Source organism: Aplidium turbinatum, chromosome 5 (assembly GCF_918807975.1).
Source record: "Aplidium turbinatum chromosome 5, kaAplTurb1.1, whole genome shotgun sequence".
Classification (NCBI taxonomy): domain Eukaryota; kingdom Metazoa; phylum Chordata; class Ascidiacea; order Aplousobranchia; family Polyclinidae; genus Aplidium; species Aplidium turbinatum.
This window is the reverse complement of record NC_137476.1, coordinates 6987140-7005884: the sequence shown is the minus strand read 5'-3', so window position 1 is coordinate 7005884 and position 18745 is coordinate 6987140. Positions and strand designations below refer to the sequence as shown.

General features: G+C 37.7%; 2 protein-coding genes across 2 annotated transcripts; one reads left to right on the top strand and one right to left on the bottom strand.

The window, feature by feature from the left end:
* Positions 1-273: 273 nt before the first annotated feature.
* LOC145769931 (ATP-binding cassette sub-family D member 2-like) lies at positions 274-15200 on the top strand. Its single transcript, XM_082581482.1, has 17 exons — positions 274-541; positions 2596-2677; positions 4459-4639; positions 5035-5212; positions 6109-6285; positions 7940-8117; positions 8411-8591; positions 9198-9340; positions 9862-9994; positions 11213-11307; positions 12064-12209; positions 12606-12751; positions 13065-13149; positions 13439-13564; positions 13854-13953; positions 14355-14526; positions 14992-15200. Exons 1-16 carry the CDS (start codon positions 417-419, stop codon positions 14523-14525), a joined length of 2247 nt encoding a protein of 748 aa, XP_082437608.1. The 5' UTR covers positions 274-416; the 3' UTR covers position 14526; positions 14992-15200.
* Positions 15201-15569: 369 nt separating this feature from the next.
* Positions 15570-17931, bottom strand: LOC145769932 (uncharacterized). The gene is made up of 2 exons (XM_082581483.1): positions 17642-17931; positions 15570-16347 (listed from the first exon to the last, which is right to left on the bottom strand). The coding sequence occupies exons 1-2, from the start codon at positions 17832-17834 to the stop codon at positions 16136-16138; spliced, it is 405 nt and encodes a 134-aa protein (XP_082437609.1). The 5' UTR covers positions 17835-17931; the 3' UTR covers positions 15570-16135.
* Between the last annotated feature and the right edge of the window lie 814 nt (positions 17932-18745).

Genomic DNA, 18745 nt, shown 5'->3' with positions numbered 1-18745 from the left:
GCTTGTCTCGTGTATAAGTCGAACCTGTTTTTTAAGGTGAAAATCACTTGCGAAAATCTCGACCTATACTCGAGTATATATATATACCGTATTTGATGTTTATGCATGTGATGTTCTGACATAACTGCACCCCCGGTAGTTTCTAAAACTCTACGCCTATGTACATGAGTAAAGTCCCTTTCTTTGTACGCCATTCTTTGTGGTGGACCAGTGCTTACAAATCTTTTACTGAAGTTGCAGCTTGTAATCTTATGCATTTATTTTCCAGAAAAGTATTCCACTGGTTGACTTTTTAACCAAACGTGTTTGACATAGAATAAGTTAAATAGAATGTAGCTTTTGTAGTTGCACATTTGTGATTCTTCAAGGCCTTTATTGAGTACGGTATAGCACATTCTAGTGCAAACATTTCAAAAATGGCACATGTTCTAGCCATTCAAAAAGTTGGGGAATTAATCGAAATTGTATCCAAGAACAAACCCCTGCTTAAAAAAGCTGCTGTTGCTTCAGCTGTTGCTGCTGGTGTTCGTTTGGTGTATTGGTAAGTAATTTGTTATTACTAAATAATAAATATACTTTGTTCGTTGGTCTTCTTTGATGTTTTGTAAACGTTACACAATGTTAATAATAGTTGACTACAAGAGGAGTTTCAGTCACATGGTATTTGAAGATGGTGTAATTAGTTACTACTTACTAGTTTGTCTATTTGAGTTGTTTTCAAATGCTTTACTACATCTCTTCCACTAATACTGCACTAATATTCCCTACTGTTAAATTTTGTTTGACAAGTCAGTTCTGAACCATTATCATTATATAGGCAGTGGCTATTTAACCGGCGCCGGTCTTTGAATCTGAAACACTATTTGACCGGTCATGACGTCACTCTATAGGCACTTCTTTCTTTTTCTCTTTCAAAGCAAAAGACGAGAAGAGTGCGTATATAACTTGTAAATTCGACGATTGTCTTCAACTGATTGGATGGCGCGTGGGTTACGTCTCTGGTTGATGTTGCAGAGGGAATGAGTTCGATACTTCGTGGAAGCGTTTTTTTTTTAATTTTTAATTAAATTTTGACCCGAAGTGACTCAATCGTTAGGCTGCTGCATTTTGTAGTCAATTTTTTTTTTCGGAAGCAAACAGCCCAATTTTTTATGTCTTTTCAACTATGAGTAATAAAGTCAGAGTTTTTTAATTTTCTTGAATTTGAGAATTTCTCTGGATAATTTTCCGTTCGTCATAAGAAGATGTGACCGTGTGTGCCGAACGACGCAAAAGTGTAATGCGTCGTTCGGCAAACACGGTCACATCGCAAAAATGTAATGCGTCGTTCGGAAAACACGGTCACATCCTCTTATGACGAACGGAAAATTATCCAGAGAAATTCTCAAATTCAAAAAAATTAAAAAACTCTGACTTTATTACTCATAGTTGAAAAGACATAAAAAATTGGGCTGTAGGCTTCTGAAAAAAAAAAATTGACTACAAAAATGCAGCAGCCTAACGATTGAGTCACTTCGGGTCAAAATTTAATTAAAAATAAAAAAAAAAACGCTTCCACGAAGTATCGAACTCATTCCCTCTGCAACATCAACCAGAGACGTAACCCACGCGCCATCCAATCAGTTGAAGATAATCGTCGAATTTACAAGTTATATACGCACTCTTCTCGTCTTTTGCTTTGAAAGAGAAATAGAAACGGTAGTCACTGTCAAGAAGTGAAATTGATTGTAGTTTATAATTATTTACAGATTCCTGATGAGGACTTAAGTTAAGTCGAAAACGTTTGATATGTTGAACTATTTGTAAATATGTAATATACTGTTGTAATGCTCAACCCTGTGTTATTGTTGTGTCTTGCCTGTCTTTGGTATAAAAAATAGAAAGAAGTGCCTATAGAGTGACGTCATGACCGGTCAAATAGTGTTTCAGATTCAAAGACCGGCGCCGGTCAAATAGCCACTGCCTTATATATATGCTAGGGTGCAGCATCTCCCCCTTATTTTGCAAATTCAACTTGTGCCATTGAGAAATGGTGACCATTCCAGGTCTGATTTAACCAAAAAAAGTATAGAGGTCACCGGACACCCTCCTACCACCACCTCCTCAGCCCCCTAAATTAAACAAGATAACCGTATAGTATTTGGTACCAAATTTATTGTAACTATGCTATGGTACCGTACTAGATTTAGTTCTAATATGTACAATTGTACATACAGAATGTCAAAATTTTTCTACATACCTTATATATACAGTTATACACAAACAAGTTGCATTTCCAAAATGAGAAGAAAATGAAATCGACTGTGTAGGTACGGCATACGAAAAGACCACAAATTACGTTATTTTGTTTAGTTGAACGTTGCAATAACTATCGTAAAATGATGAATTTCTGGCAGATAGTCAAACATTTTACAATGGTAGAGTATATTGTTTGTTATCGCATATTGTACTATTGTTGTAACCTCTGTTGCTTTTATCTGGCCGCATATGAAATGGAACAAGTCACAGTTTTTCACTTCAAAAGAGTTAACAAAGAGGTTATTCTGAAATTATTTAAAAAAAAATTAACTTAGTTCAGTTTTTGTTTTCTTTTAGGTACAGATTGCAATATTTGAAAAAATTGAAATCACGAAGAGAAGTAGTGAAAGTGGAAGACACATTAAAGTACAAAGGCAGAGTATGTAACTATGTATGATAAAGCTACTTTTTGGTTTAAACATTTTTGCATTAGCTTTGTAAAGCTTTGCACATCAGTATGAATGCACACTAACTAATAATATTTATTTGCATCAGACAAAGCTGTCCATATTCAAAACAACGAAATAATACACAAACTGCAAATGCACAAATAACGAACAACAACAACGAAATAACAATGAAAAACAACAAAATAATACACAAACTGCAAATGCACAAAATCTCACTAAATGGGCTATCTACTGTTACAAGTTTACAGACAATGCCAATGGTACGGTAATGTTACAAGTTAGAAGAACTGAAAGTATTCAGAACGATAAAAACAATCAGATGACATGGCAGCCATCAAAACTAGATAACAGCATACATAGAATGATAATAATGAAGACGGTAATTTGATATACGATGGCAATCAGACGTCATCAGGGAGGCAACTATAGAGTTAGACGATACTTCGCATCTTCCAACAAAAGAAAAAACATATTTCCGATGTAATGCATCAAATGTTTTGATGTTGCACAAAACTTGATGTTCACGTATGCTATAGTGTTTAGGCAAATTGTGTATAATTGTAAATGCATTATTGAAGGCAACACACAGGCAAAACACAACAAAATTAATGTGAAACTATTTAGAACAGCTACGTCCAACTAAAGTTATTTTACGTATTTTAAGATCAAAAATCATATCATCTTTGATCTGTGAGCCAAGGATCATAAGTTTTGAAATATAAATTGTGATTACACTTTGGTTTTTGAAAAATTAAATCAAGAATCCTGTATAACTCCGTTGTTTACAATATTTACACATTTTTGATAATTGGATTTTTGTTTTCACTTTTCAGCACAAAATTGATCTTGTATCAGTAAGACATAGCATTTTATGTGGAGTTCCTGCAAATATTTTATCATTCTTCTGTATTATGCCACTAATGCAACAAGACTGACTTACTGCATTACGTGATATTGACTTATATTATATATTAGTTTTTTTAGGTTGCTGTTTTTTTGTTGTTTTTTTACTGAGACTTTTTGGTCATTTTTTATTCAAATTGATCTCTTTTTTTTTGTAATAAAAATATTTCTTTTCTGTTCTACTTTTGTATTTGCATTTATCACATGTATATAATAATACATTGGATCAACGTTTAAACAGTAAGTTTTAGAAGATCTTGATCTTGTATTTTTGCTTGCTAAAAAACAATTGTTTTCTTTGTAATTGCTAAAATCGATCTATGCGTGTAAACATTTTTTCATACATTTTGACCATTAATATGCTTTGTTTTTAAGACATTTTTCAAAAAAAATTGGTCAATGATTGACAAATGATCAAAGAAAAACTAGGAAAGGTGTCATTGTATACTAAGCTATAATAAAGAGTCACATCAGACATATTGACGACATGCTCTTGCAAACATGTAAAATTTTGTCAATTGTATTACGATTTGATAATGCGAAGGTCAAGTTTGCTGAATGTTAAAGATATATGTAGCCGATTTAAAACTTTTGTTGCTACTTCAAGTTGGATTGGTTGTTGCGATTTGGTGCTGGAGAAATCAAGCATCACAAATGCTGTCATTTTTTATCAGTTACATTACTCAGATCACATGCAGCATGTCTCATAAATGGTTATTTTTGTTTTTTCACCTGAAAAAAGATTATTTTATACACAAAGAATATTGAAGAAGAATTCAGCATGTTCCACCAATTGAATGACACAATTGATACATAATAATGTTCATTGTTCAATCTTAATTTCTAGGATCATGCTCAAGTGGACAGAATATTCTTCAAGCGATTGTACCATCTGATTCGCATGTTAGTTCCAAGCATTTGGAGCAAAGAGTTTGCATGGTTAGCTTTGCATTCGACAGCTTTGGTTGTGCGTACATTCCTCTCGATTTATGTTGCTGATTTGGACGCTAGGATGGTCCGTTCGATTGGTAATGTATTTTCCTGACATGCAGCATTTGCTTGAAGATGTTTTCTGTTGCTGTGTTAAGCCTGCTTGACTAATGAAATTTAATTTTATTTGAAGAATAAATTATGCTGAGCAAACAGACATTAAATACATATATATGTATATTGTATAATAATCAATGTGGCTGAGTTCTGTCAATAAAACAGCTGAAGCAGGATTGTTGCAGTGCAATAATCTTTATGAGATATGCATGGTGACCTGCAGGAGTGCAGGTGCATATAACATTTGTTTTTATATTTTGTAGGCTATGATCAGAACAATGTGCATAGCAAACAATACCCATTGCAATATTATGTGGTCTTCACTTTCCAGTGATCAAATCTGATTTTTACAAATGATCTGACCTTAATGTTTCAGTTCGTACTGACCTTCGTGAATTTATTTATGATCTCTTGAAGTGGTTGGGACTGGCAATACCTGCCACTTTCACGAACAGTGCTATCCGATTCTGTGAAAGCAAAGAAGCTTTGGCGTTTCGGACCAAGTTGGTAGAACAAGCGTATAAACTTTATTTCAAGAATCAAACATATTACAGGTGTGCATTGTACAGTAGTAGTGTACCGTATATTGTATTTTAAGAAATAACAGTTACATGACCCCAGTGCCAAAATACTGTCGGCTATCTTATTGGGTTGGCCCAGTGACTCAACATCAAAATACGTCTATCGGTGCGTGTGCAATGTACTCAACTTCTCTGCCAGTTTTTATGGATTTGTTTCCAGGCTAATGCACAATAGGATATATAGGCTATTAAGAGGACCGAAATGCAAAAAAGCCTATTTTCGTTCACAGCTTCTGGCTTGCCATCAAGTGTCTTGCCAAAGACACAGCTGCTTGCTCTTGCTTTGGCTATGCAGCCTACAGTTTCCATGCATGGTTGATATTTGTCAATTTTGCTTGATTTTTTCGTTGATAATTAATTATCAGACTCGTTTATGATAAGCGAATCTGGACGTTTTAACATCAGTTGATTGGATTCAATCTACATTGCAATAGCTGATAGATTTTTTAACTGAATTTTTAAACTTTTTTATTTGCCCAATTTGTAATGCTGACTTCATAAACTTTTTTCTGTTTAGTGTCACAGCGCCCAGGTGCTCATATTTATTCAGCTATTATTTAATATTATTCTATTAGAAAGTTGCACATGGCTCGAAGCTGCAGGTTTTCGTCTGACTCTGCTATGGAGCTATCGTCAGAATAAAATAAATCTGAATGTGGTGAAGTATTTAAAGCAGAAGAAAAACGAAATGTAAATTTGGCTAATCAGAAGAATTCAAATTAACAAAGGAGCTTGAAGAGAGTCAGACGAAACTCTACAGCTTCTACTAGCAATTTTCAAGTTTTGTACCACCAATTAACTCTTCTAACATTATTCTATGTTGTTCTTTCATATTCTACAATCTACATGACCTTGCATATAATTCGCAGAATGAGCAACATGGACGGTAGAATTGTGAATGCTGATCAATGTCTGACTGATGATATCCACGATTTCTCCTCTATGTTGGCGCATCTGTACTCCCACTTAACGAAGCCTATACTGGATGTGGTTCTCATCACTCATACTTTGGTCAAACGATCTTATGAAAGAGGTGCCAATAGCAGGTCAATACTAACTTGGATTGGTGTGAGAGGAGATGAACTTAAAACAAACAATAACTACTAGTGTTAACTATACAAGTGTTTTAGCATTCAAAATATTTATATTTCTGGGCTGCCGAGCACAGCAAGAATTCACAGCCATAGGCCCCTTGTGTTTTGGTCATGCAGTTGGCTTTATCAGTACCGTACGTCTAACTCACAATTTTTATGTTTTTAAAATATCACCATCACCAAGGGAAAGTATTGAAAAACTAGTTGCATTGTTAGCAAAGTTCTTGGCTTCACAATGTGAGTAAAGTTTCTTTCAGTATTTTTTCGTCCCTTTTATTGTTTTTATATGATTTAATTTCGACAACGTTACCTGCTGTTATTCAAATTAAAGAATTATGCAAGTGTGCTGTTGGCTATGAGTAGTTTAATGATATCTTGTTTTACCAACAGAGGAAGTGTATACCGTTGGCTGTTTCCTTAGCTTTAGATATTTTTAATTACCAACACGGTATTTTTTTCACTCATGTACGCCTTAGTTTAATTTCAGCAATATCCTATCCAGGGCTTTGGAGCCGGCATAAAAATGAAACTGCTCCAGCTCCATTACCTTATTTTCTTGAATATATAATATACGACTTCATTAATAGTCTCCTTCGATCAGTGATCATCCCAAATTTAAAGTCTTACGAAATAGCAGATGCACAACAATTATCCAACAATTTAACAAATCAACCAATAAGTATCAATTTTGTAATGGGTTGCTGTTAAACTATGTGAAATCAGCCAATAGCACTAGCTTCGGCCATCTGCTACACTCAACCACGCTGAGATATCCACCAAAGCAGCAGCTAAAATCAAGAAAGCCATTTGTATGCACTGCACAAGACCTTCTGGCAGCCTCTGGTGGAAGCCCTAGCAAACAGTGGAGCCACGCGGCGTGGTGTGAACTGTGAACAATGGTCTAGTAGCAGTGCAGCACATCCCCACTTCGCCAAGTATTCAGATCCCCGCCGGAGAACCAGCTGGGCCATGGCCTCTCTAGACTTGCCTCATCAAGGCGTAACCGTTTGCTCACTGGTGTTGGACGCTATGGTGCAGACATGTTGCGCTGGGGCTTGGCAGAGAGTGCTGCTTGTGAGTGTGGTGAAATGCAGACGGCAGCCCACATTATCAAGGATTGCCGGCTATACAGACCACCCCATGGCATGGAAGGCCTAGTTTCTAATTTCTATCGATGACGACACCAGGCAGTGGCTAACTAACGGATGCCCTGACATATAGCGATAACATGAGAGAAGAAGCAATAACTACTAATGAAATTAATTGGAGCTGGAGCTGTCTATCAAACAACTGGCTCCAGCTCCACCTGAAGTTTTTATAAAGCTCCAGCTCTAAAGCTCTGAATTCATGCAAGATTTTTCTTTAACATAAAGCTGCGTGTCTGTGCTCACGTCTCAACTGTCAATGATCATTATGTCCTTGAACACAAACTGGCTTCACGAGCTAAGTGTGAGTGTGGAGAGATGTAAAGTTTCTCGTCATCTGCTGTCGAAAAGGCGGCAACACTCAGTTACCCTTCTACGGCTTGGATGTAGTAGCCGATACCACGATAACTTTTGTCGTAGGCTAGCTGTTTGACCAAATGACCAATGTCACCTTTATTTAGACTGCCCGGCCTCATATCCTTCAGCACAACCTTCATCACGGCTTACGTTTTACGGAAAGTTTCCCCTAAGTTTGGTCAATTGATAGCCGAACGTGCAGCCAGGAAAGGCTACCTGCGCTACATTCATTCAAGAGTCATTCAAAATGCTGAGGAGATTGCATTTTATGGCGGCGAAAAGGTGATTACTGTGCAGACTAAATGTACTCTAGTTTTTTCAAGTTGAAAAGTTAGAAGATGGACCTAGTAAACTGCGTTGGTCAACCAAACAGGTCAAAAGCTAATTAAAACAGGTAAAACCAATCAGTTCGAATGATTCCTGAGGCAATTATGCTGAAAATGTGCCACAATTTTGTGCTATTTGCATTTCTAGCCCTGCATGAAACGGTCAGGTACATTCGAGTATGGAATTTCTCACAATTTAGGCTATGATTTAAGATATTTTGACCCCTTGGCGTAATGGTAACATTTCAGGTTGAGCTGAGCTTGTTAAAGAAATGCTACAGTTCTTTGGTTGACCAAACGAATCACATATATCTTCAACGTCTGTGGTACATCATGATTGAGCAGTTTTTCATGAAGTATGTTTGGAGCAGTTCTGGTATGATGATGATTGCAATCCCAATTCTGACAGCTAAGGGATATTCAAATGAATGTAAGTTTCCATTTCGTTTATATCTCGACTTATTAAATCACTTCGCTTTACATTGATGCAAAGTTTGTAGTTAGTGGAGTCGTTAGTATAAAAAAGATTGGTTTTACTGACTTGGTTATGCTGTTTTTCCTCATGACCTAGCTATGATTTAATTTTTGCTTTTTTACGACGTCATCACCACCTCTTGTTCAAAAGATGTAGCCAAAATATCTTGCAGAAAATAAAGTAGTTTGGTGATTAGAAATGCTACACATCGTAAGTTGATTACCGACATACAGTTACATTGGTTCGATTCCCTTTGAGAGCATTTGGTGTATATCGTAGCACAATTGTGTGCCCTAAGGTTGAATTCCGTGCCTTCACCAAACCTCTCCCTGTAACCTATCTAGACTACATACAAGATTGTCTCAGTTAATGAATGGTAATTGCTGTTTGACTTTTGTCAACGTGTCATTTGTTTCAAACGTTATATTGATGGCGGCCATCATGCTTATTTTGTTACGAAAAACTAACCAGTAGCTATAGTTTCGTGTTAATTCTTAAAAACGGTATTATTTTATGCTTGTTTCTTAATATTTGTGGTAACCTGAGAGGTGTGCTCCGCAGCATCTCAGGAGGAAAGAGATGAATGGGATAACAAGCCAGAGCACGAGATGATCAGCATCCGCACAGAAGCTTTCACATCAGCTAGGAATCTCCTGACAACCAGTGCGGATGCTCTGGAGAGGATTATCAGCTCTTACAAGGAGGTACAGAGTACAGACGACCTTTTGGTCACGGATTGTTACTTTTAAGCATTGTTGTTATAATACAGTGTGAGTGCTTAAATGTAGTCAAGCGCATTTAGCTGTTGTGTGTAGTAGAACAACTAAAGGAGTTTGAAACTGCAGGAAAGGTATGGGCAAGGGCATGTGTGGTCAAATATAGAGGTGAAGCAAAATTACTGGTTTCAAGTGGTAACTGTTAGGTTGCTGGTAAAACTATTTTGCAGCTGAGTAACACTAAAGATTTCAAAAAGTCTGGCAAACCCTTAGTTCAAAACAACCAAAATGATCCCAAATTATAACCAAAGAATAAATGAGATGGTCAAGGCCGTCTTATCATGGATTTCTTGTTCAAGAATGGCACACGACCCATGGCATGAAATTGCTACTCGGTCAGCAAATAACTTGTTTTTTCCATTAGTTCAACATCAGCAGACGACGTAAAAAAGATTTAATTTTCTGACTAGGCAACCGTTCTTCCATTTTATTTATTTTTTACGCTGCAGATAACAGAACTAGCTGGCTACACCTCCCGAGTCTGGAACATGTTTGAGGTCTTCGATGACGTCAGCAAAGGAAACTACGAGCGAGCAACTGCTTCGGAAGACTCGTCACTTCCGCCGTTGATGGACATCAAAGGTATTAAGTTCTTTTTCTTGCAAAATAACTGTCTTGATCGCCATAACCCGGACAGCAAATCAGTCGTTTTTTACATTGATTCGATGTCTGCAGACGTTGAATCAATGTAAAAAAACGACTGATCTGTTGTCTGAGAAGACGCTCATACGAACCATGTCTTTTTCCTGTTTTGACTTCCCGCCTCTCACGTTTTCAAGATGCACATGACAAAGACATAACTTCGTGCCTGTACTTCCCAAGTCCTAACGTGAACTAAAGAGGCTAAATAAAAATATGAGGTCGACAATTTAACGAGCAATGACTGCTGCTTCGAAATTTATTAAAACTTTGCTGGTCTGTAATATTCTGAAGTTCTCTATGGAAACTAGCGCAAGGAGGGTCTAGGAGAGATTAGGGGAATCAATGGCTTCACACTGGATAAGAACGTCCATATATGTAATATTTGAAGACTGGTGTGGAAGGTAGAGCAATATGTGACGAGCGTAGCCGCCATCTTTACATCTAGGTAAACGCCACGATGATTGATGTAAATTGCGTTTTACATCATGCTACTGTCCCGTAGTTGCTATCAATCAACACCCAATTGGTGTGTTCTGTCGTTTTTATCGCGTTCCAACGTATGTAAACGTTGCAACAATGTAGAAAACAAAGGATGTAAAAGTGACGGGTAGCACTACATACTGCTAAGTCTGTTCAATGTTAAAGTTATGTTGTATGTGATAAAAGATCTACTTTGATTCCACTGTGGCAGTTGTCGGACGCACTTTTGGACTGAAGCTTTTTGGTGAAAGGTCAATAGTGTTGACTGTTGAGTCAGCACATGAAAAAGTGATTATAACTTTTACTATCTGTTCTGGCAAGCTACTATCGTAGTATCAGACCCATTCGAATACATTTGTTTTCTACAGTATCCATCTTCTTGCTATTGCTTAAAAGTATTTAGACTTTTTGTGCGAAAAACTTTACTAATTTGCTGACTATCGTAGCACGAGTTGAGTCCCTTGTTGAGATATTTGCTTCCCATTATTAATTATGTGACCTTCGTCTTCGTAAAAGTGTTGAAATTTTAATACAAAATGGGACTGCTCACCAAGCATTTAATTTTAAAGCAATTTCTAACGGTCTTGTTATGTAGTAACTGCAAACAAGGCCACTACAAAATGTTGAAAACAATAACCAGCTTCTCACTGAGTTGTTCTTGATTGGCTGTGATTACAGGAGACGTACAGGAAACTGAGAGAGACATTATCGTCGAAAACGTTCCCATCATCACTCCTAATGGTGACACTGTCGTCAAGCTGCTCAACTTGAAAGTACGTTGCTTCAACATTACTTGATTTCATCACCGATGAATGTAACAAAATGTAAAAATAGTTTAGTCAGATGAGCATTAACTGTTGCCGACCTGTACTATCAAATAAGTATTTTTCGACGAGAAGTCAATGAATATATTCACGCTATGTGGAAATATTCCCAGACAGCCAAATCCGTCATTTTACGTTGATCGAACGTCTGCAGACATTTAATCAATTTAAAAATGACAGATTTTGCTGTCTGGGTACTTCCTTGCATTGTTTCCAAGCAGACACAAGTTTGAATGGAGTTTCGAATAAGAAACAGAGTATGGTACATCGTTATACTGTTACTAATCAGTAATCAAACAATCGCTGTTTATTAATTATTTACAGGATATGCGTGTATGGCATTCCACGTTGCGTTGATAACATGACGTCGTACGTTAAAACAACAAAATATTGCCAATAAACTTTCTTGTTATAAGGCTGATTATTTATTGAAGGCAGATTATGGCAGGTTGTACGCTACCGATGCTCTCCCCATCAAGACAAATAGTCGTAAAAAAGTTAAAATGTCCGATTTTCTTCATGGGGAGCTGTGTTGTGTTTTGGATGACTGTCATCTCAAAAATGATCTTCAGAGCGCAGAAACAGTCTGCGCAGCAAGATGTTCAGAGGGTTTCGAAAGTGTTGGTAGTCATTATATCCAACCACTGCTCAAGCACGTTGCACAGCAAAAGGCCAAGATGCAATTTATCTTTGTCCGTTACCTAGGTAACGGAAGGGATGCACTTACTCATCACCGGACCAAACGGATGCGGGAAGAGCTCATTATTCCGCATCTTCAGTGGCTTGTGGCCTGTGTACTCCGGTCGCTTGATGAAGCCTCCTCCATCAAGTCTCTTCTACATTCCTCAGAGGTAACGTCATTGTAATTGCTAGCCTCCAGTGTGTCTTAAATTGAATATACGTTTGCAATACAAGCATTAGAAAATCTTCGTGAGGATTATTGGCTTGGTAGGCTGCTAGCGATACTTGAAGCGTTCATCTAACTAATGGATTTGAAAGCAAAAACGTAGAAGCAATAAATAATTTCTATTTTTCTGTTCCTCTTCCCAATTCCCATTAGTCATATGAACATTGCAAGTATTGCTAAAAATTGGCCACACGGACAGGCTATGATGTACCAACACATCAACAACGAGGAAAGCAATTATACCCGGCTTCTCGAAACTCGTCAGCCTATTTAGAATTAGTAGGAATGTATTCTGCCCTAACCTGATCAGCTTTGTGACTTCACATTGACCTCATTGCAGACCGTACATGACGATTGGCACGCTTCGGGAGCAGGTGATCTATCCCGACTCCAGGTCCGACATGGATAATAAAGGCATCACTGATAAAGACCTCAGAAAGATCCTGGAGACAGTTCATCTTTACCACGTTGTAACCAGGGAAGGAGGTACTACATCCCAAACAGCAATACCCGTCATTTTTACACTGATTTAACGTCTGCAAACGTTGAATCAGTGTGATAATGACGGATTTTGCTGTCTGGGATTAAACGGTGTGAGGTTTTTTCATAAAATAGAGCCTAGGAAAAAAGAAAAGAATGCTTAGCTCAATAGTTGGTATCTTGTTGGTAATCACTTAAAATCACACCATTGCGTTCAACAAATGATTGTTGTCGGCGTGGCAGTAATCTGGTGTAGCTCACAACTCGATAATGGCTTCGCTGTTTCTTTGTTTCGTCATAACTCCCACTTCCATAATAGGATGGGATGCAGAAGGAGACTGGAAAGATGTCCTCTCCGGAGGAGAGAAGCAGAGGATGGGGATGGCAAGGATTTTTTATCACAAGTAGGTTGCACTCTTGCTTTCAATTGCACCTTTGTGACATCAAGAGTTTGACGCCTGTTGCTGCGTGGTGTAGACTTTGAGTTTAATGCGGTGATAGTTGGTTCTAGTTAATTGTTTTCACATTGAGTCGATGTCTGCAGAAGTTGCGCTACCTTAATGTAAAAATGGCCAATTTTTTAGCTGGAAAGTCCATGCTTTTGTTTTTACTCCACTATTGATGCTACGAGATGTATCGTGTCTTTTTTCGTGTCCGTTAAAATAGGGTTGCCATTTTATTACTATTTTTCAGACCAGTTTATGCATTGCTCGACGAATGCACGTCTGCTGTCAGTATTGACGTAGAAGGCAAGATATTCCAGGCCGCAAAGGATTGTGGGATCGTCCTTATGTCAATATCGCATCGGCCATCCTTGTGGTAAGCTGCCAGTTCATTATCAAGGGCCCTTTGATAAATGAAAACTTTACTAAAGTCACTTTTACTTTGTATGTGAGTTATTTATTTTGCCAAAATGGGCATATTTTGTCTTTGAACTTTCAAAAATACAATTTGGGTTTGCAGATAAAAGCTAACAGTAACAGAGTGGACACCAAAAGTTTGTAAAAAATGTCGTTTTGAGAACTCTGAGGTAGTTGCTAGTAGTATATAACACAGTAGGAATACACGCGAAGCTTGAAGAGTTGCTCATCGTAATTGTGATCCGCAGGAAGTTCCACACGCATATCCTCCAGTTCGACGGAGAGGGAGGTTGGACGTTCAGTGAGCTTGATACCGAGACCAGGTTATCACTGAACGAAGAGAAACAGGTGCGTGACAATCAGCAGCTAAGGCTCATAGTCATTTGTCTATTCAGCGTCATACGTCGATGAAAACTTGGTTGTTTGCGTACGTTTGAGGCATACATGGAGATCTGATCACCTGTGTACTGCAGCCACCTGATAATAATCAACGTAACAGTCGTTGCTCAAGTTTATTTTTTCTCGACTTCGTTCAGATGATGATAAAAGTGAACAAGAAAAACCGCAGAACATTGTCCACACCCTCAACATGAGGATTAATTCATTGGTTGATGATGATTGTAGATTTGTAATTGCTAGCGAGAAAGGTGGTTATCGGAATTATATGCAGTATATGGCCTTGAACAAATTGTAGCAGGCAAGATTTGAATCAAACCTCTCAACACAGCAGGATAATCTCATATTTTTAGCATCTGGAAGCCCAGCTGGCGGGAATGCCAAAGATGCAGGAAAGATTGAACCAACTCTGTCAGATCCTCGGCGAGGGATCGGTCCACCGGACGGACTCTGCTCTGCAATTGATGAACTGCTGCTCGAATGAAAGTTTCCAGATAGAAGGCTCACCCGCCCCGGAAACGTAACGTGAGTTTGTTTAACAATTTGCTTCTATCAGAGATCGTAACCACTTGTAACATTGCTAGCTGCTCACAAGCACTTTGTTGTTGATCTTTCAAAGTAGGCTACAACCGCCATAGTTTGCAATAAACAACTCCAAACATAATTTTGCTTTCGAACTGATCTTTAGTGACTTGACGTATTTGGTCAGATTTGTGCCAATAGCAATTGTCAAGACAAAGTTTGAACTGTACTGTCCCCCATTGAAACGCCTCAAGTTTTGAGCAAGTGTTTGCACTTTCACACATCGAAAAAATGTGCTTTTGTCACAACGCTTGTTATTGTATTTCATGCCTTGTTTTGACCAACTCCTATGGGTATTGGGTAGGCCAACAAATTCATCCCTTCACGACGCTTAAAGGTTTTTCAGAGTGAATTAATCTTAGCAACAGTGTAGCCTACCTGGTATTAACTTAGTTCTTGTTTTTACAGAAATGATATGCATTTACTGCTTGAAGCAGTCAGCCCTGATTCAGCAATTGAGATTATTTGTGTTCACGATTGAAGGACCTTTTACACTTTGAGATACGTGTTGAGTGTAAACGATCCTGGTGCAAGTTCCGTCTCTTCAAGTTGATCTTAAATTTAGCGATATTCTAATTTTTGATTTTTAATTTATTAAAATCTATTGAAGCGATCGTGTAAGATATGTGTTTTTATCTGCACGGAAAGGAAAAGGCCATGTGCTACGTAGTCCTATGTCTAAACTCATTCCGCCCCTTTCGTTTAGTTGTTTAAGCGCCTGACTTTATGGGCAAAGAAATTGCAAGATTAAGCGGCGCTGGTTCGACTCTCGAGGTGTGCGCTTGAACAACGCATTCACGACTGCTCTCCATTCAACGGCATCAATCGAAAACTTCACTCGATAATCGGCCCTCTGCGTCACTGGTTCAAAGTCTTTTCAAGTGCAATATACTTAACTACCAGGAATAAGCTCTGTGCAAATGCATTTCTGAACAGGCACTATAGTAGGCCTAATCAACCACAAACAGGGGAATAGTCTAAGTATGTATTTCGTTTTGCGACTTTAACTTACGGTATTCTGCAAATTCTTAAATGTTTCAAAGTCATATATTATGCTCAAACGAAATATAATTCTGCTGTTGTTTAAACTAAAGCACTAAATGTAAGCATGTTAGCCTGTATGCACCGAGCCCCAAACAGCAGACCACCTTCTTGTTTGCCCTCGGCTTGCCACCCGGTGTAGTAGGTGGGACCTGTCAGTGTATAACTCCGTTGCGGAAGAATGTGTCAATCTGTGGTGTATCAACGAACTTTAGAAGACTCGATAGAAGAAGAATTAGGCCTACAAACTGTTAATATACAAAAATCGTTTTGTGTCTCTCCATATATTCGTAAATTGCCATGGAAGATATGTGTTGTCGCTGACCAGCTTAATAATAACAATCAAAGCCAGTAAATCTCAATAGACTACGTCATTGATTAGCAATTTGTTATAATTTAAAAAAAAATTAATCACGAAAGATTACATGAATTAAGATTATGACGATTACAATACAACCAAAAAACAAGACTTGGACTGAGACAACATGAAATCAACAGACTAACGACGCATTTAAGCACAATTTTTCATCAAGCACGTGAAACAAACAGGATTCTTCTTGATTTTTCTGGTCAGAAGACCTGAACATTCGGTGGAACAGTTGCTGCTTCTGCATGTTTCCAACTCGGTTTTGCACTTTGTTCTGCATGTCTGGCAATCGTTCTGAGATTGCATTGCTCTGCAAGCGGTCTTGCAGGTCTTTTTACAAGTTTTTCTTTCGGAACCTGAAAGAAGAGTTAAACTAAATTTAACTTGTTTTTACTTAGATGAAAAAGAAGATAGAGCGACAAACTCTATAACAGCACACAGCCATACAGTAATTACAGTATCCTAAGCTTAATTATCAGAGGTGGAGAGTAGCGGCGCTAGACTTTTGTTAGTTAGCGGCACTGCTTATTTTCAATGTAGCAGAAAGGCTCTACATTTCTTTCAGTCTACCGCTACTTTTCTATTTAAAATTTTATTGTTCATCGTTTTTTAAGTTGGCCGTTTTTTAACGATTCCGGACACGCCAAAATCCCATCGACTTCACGATTCGGACTCCACAGCCCTGGTTGAAATAGCCAGAGCTGCAAACGAATGATCACTCGATTTCAAGGTTATTGTGACGTCATAAGGTGCTTCCTGTGTCAGTTTAAAAAATGTAGCGGTAGCGCGTGCTACTTTAGCCTACCCCAAGCAGCGGGCTACTTGTATCGATTGATAGCGATAACGCGCGCTACTTTTAAAGTAGCGGAAAGCAGATGCTCACCTCTGATAATAATAACATAGGCTACAATTCACGAACGCAGATAAACGCTTAATTACGCTCAGTGTTAAACAATTCAATCTAATTAGCCGGGACGAAAAGAAAACAATTTGGTCAACCAGTTAGCTGCTTCCAAGTGGTCATATTAATAAACAAAAAAATAGAATGAAAAATATAGTGAAAACTCTCGTAGGCTATTGGATAATTCCAATAAATAATTACGATGCTAATAATAATATTAAGCTATAAATAATAATATTAAGCTATTAGTGTGCGATTTAATCATCTTTAAAAGCATAAACTTTTGTGAAGGTAGGCTATAAGTTGTTTTTTTATGAATCGTCGGAAGAATGATTTGTTATCGTATTTAAATAATGTAATTTTGATTTATCTCTTAATTAAGCTAAAAAGATTCGAAATCATGCTCAAGCCAGAGGTTAAAATAACTTACATGCAATAACTTGATGCATACCTAATAAACTCAGCGACTTAGTTTTTTACGTTGATTCAACGTCTCTAAAACATTGCAACTTAGTGCAACCTATACTTAGTTGGGGTATGTGATTTGAAAACTACTTTTGGGCACTCATATGTATATTTTAACTCAAGTTGCAAAGAAAAAAAACGCAACGTTACCGTAGCCTACTTAGAAATTTGTCAATACTAGTTTTTCAGCAACGTGTTGACCTACTTACGAGTTTTAACGTATTCTAGATTGACACACATGCAAGTAGGCGAACATTTTTAAAACTAGTTTCAACATACTGTACCTTGTTGCGTCGAGCACTTGGTACGGCATTCCTTCTTGCAAGGGCTCAAACCGGGACATGACGCTTTGCATTTACTTCTGCACGTCGACAAGACTCCTGCTCTTTTTCCCTTTCCTCTGAAAGTTTTGCGTCTATGTGCTTCCACTGCAACCAACAGAGCGACCAGCAAAACTAAAGCTAACCAGGATTTCATCTTGATAACTGGTTGTTGTGGTACTTATAGTAGACCTACTGGACAATTACTGTATGGTATGGTTAATATCTGAAATAAAACAAAGCTTTAAACAAGATTGCATTTGAATTCCGTAACATATGTTTCTCTTCTTTTGCTTCTGGGGGCTGGGGTCTACCCTTTTAGTTTTAATACCCCAGATTCACGATGGTTCCTGACTAGTGACTAGACTGGAGGCTTATAAAAAGCAGCCAGTTTTTGGTTCATCATCCAAGACGCGCAGGCCAATAGGCAGCTTGAAGATAGAGCAGTTTTTGATGATGTGGTTTATAGTGGTCTGTTTCTCAGCATCAGATTCACAAGAAGAGAAATGTGCCATTGCTATTTAGATTTATTATTTAATCCAGATACACGGCTACCAATATGTTTTTCATTATCGAAGTGCTATAGCAATTAGCAATATTGCTGGCAATCTATATCCATCGCTAAAACTTTTTTGTGGACGAAACACAACTTTTTTTAAAGCTACCTAAAACTTTTCTTGATCAACCGAAAGCATTAATTTTAGAGTTTCTTAGCGGCTGAGGTGTAGTTTAGCTGCCACTCCTGGTAGCCTAATAATTAAAAGTCTCCTGTATTATACAGGAGACTTTTAATTATTACCAGGAGGGTGTATCTACACTGAAAATTTCTATACGAATTATATGAAGCTACAAATTGTAGGCTACTAACGGCGCCTGTCAAGGTAAAATCATACAGCTGGAAAAGGCTAAAAACAATTGATAGCCTACAATAAATCTTTTCTCAAACTGTAGGCCTATCTTGTAAGGGCCGTCTTTCGTCGCCTTTTTGCTATTGTCCAAATTGAAGATTATTTTCATGTAGTTAGATCATATAAAGTCGTATGAAATTTCTTTCAAATTTCGTGGTTC

What these genes read in the sequence shown, in the direction of transcription:
- LOC145769931 (XM_082581482.1), top strand. Translation starts at nt 417, where the DNA reads ATGGCACATGTTCTAGCCATTCAAAAAGTTGGGGAATTAATCGAAATT. An exon ending in CATTTTATGGCGGCGAAAAG is followed by an intron (nt 8,118 to 8,410) that starts GTGATTACTGTG and finishes GTAACATTTCAG; the next exon opens with GTTGAGCTGAGCTTGTTAAA. An exon ending in TCGCATCGGCCATCCTTGTG is followed by an intron (nt 13,565 to 13,853) that starts GTAAGCTGCCAG and finishes TGTGATCCGCAG; the next exon opens with GAAGTTCCACACGCATATCC.
- LOC145769932 (XM_082581483.1), bottom strand. Translation starts at nt 17,834, where the DNA reads ATGAAATCCTGGTTAGCTTTAGTTTTGCTGGTCGCTCTGTTGGTTGCA. An exon ending in CAAGTGCTCGACGCAACAAG is followed by an intron (nt 16,348 to 17,641) that starts GTACAGTATGTT and finishes CTCTTCTTTCAG; the next exon opens with GTTCCGAAAGAAAAACTTGT.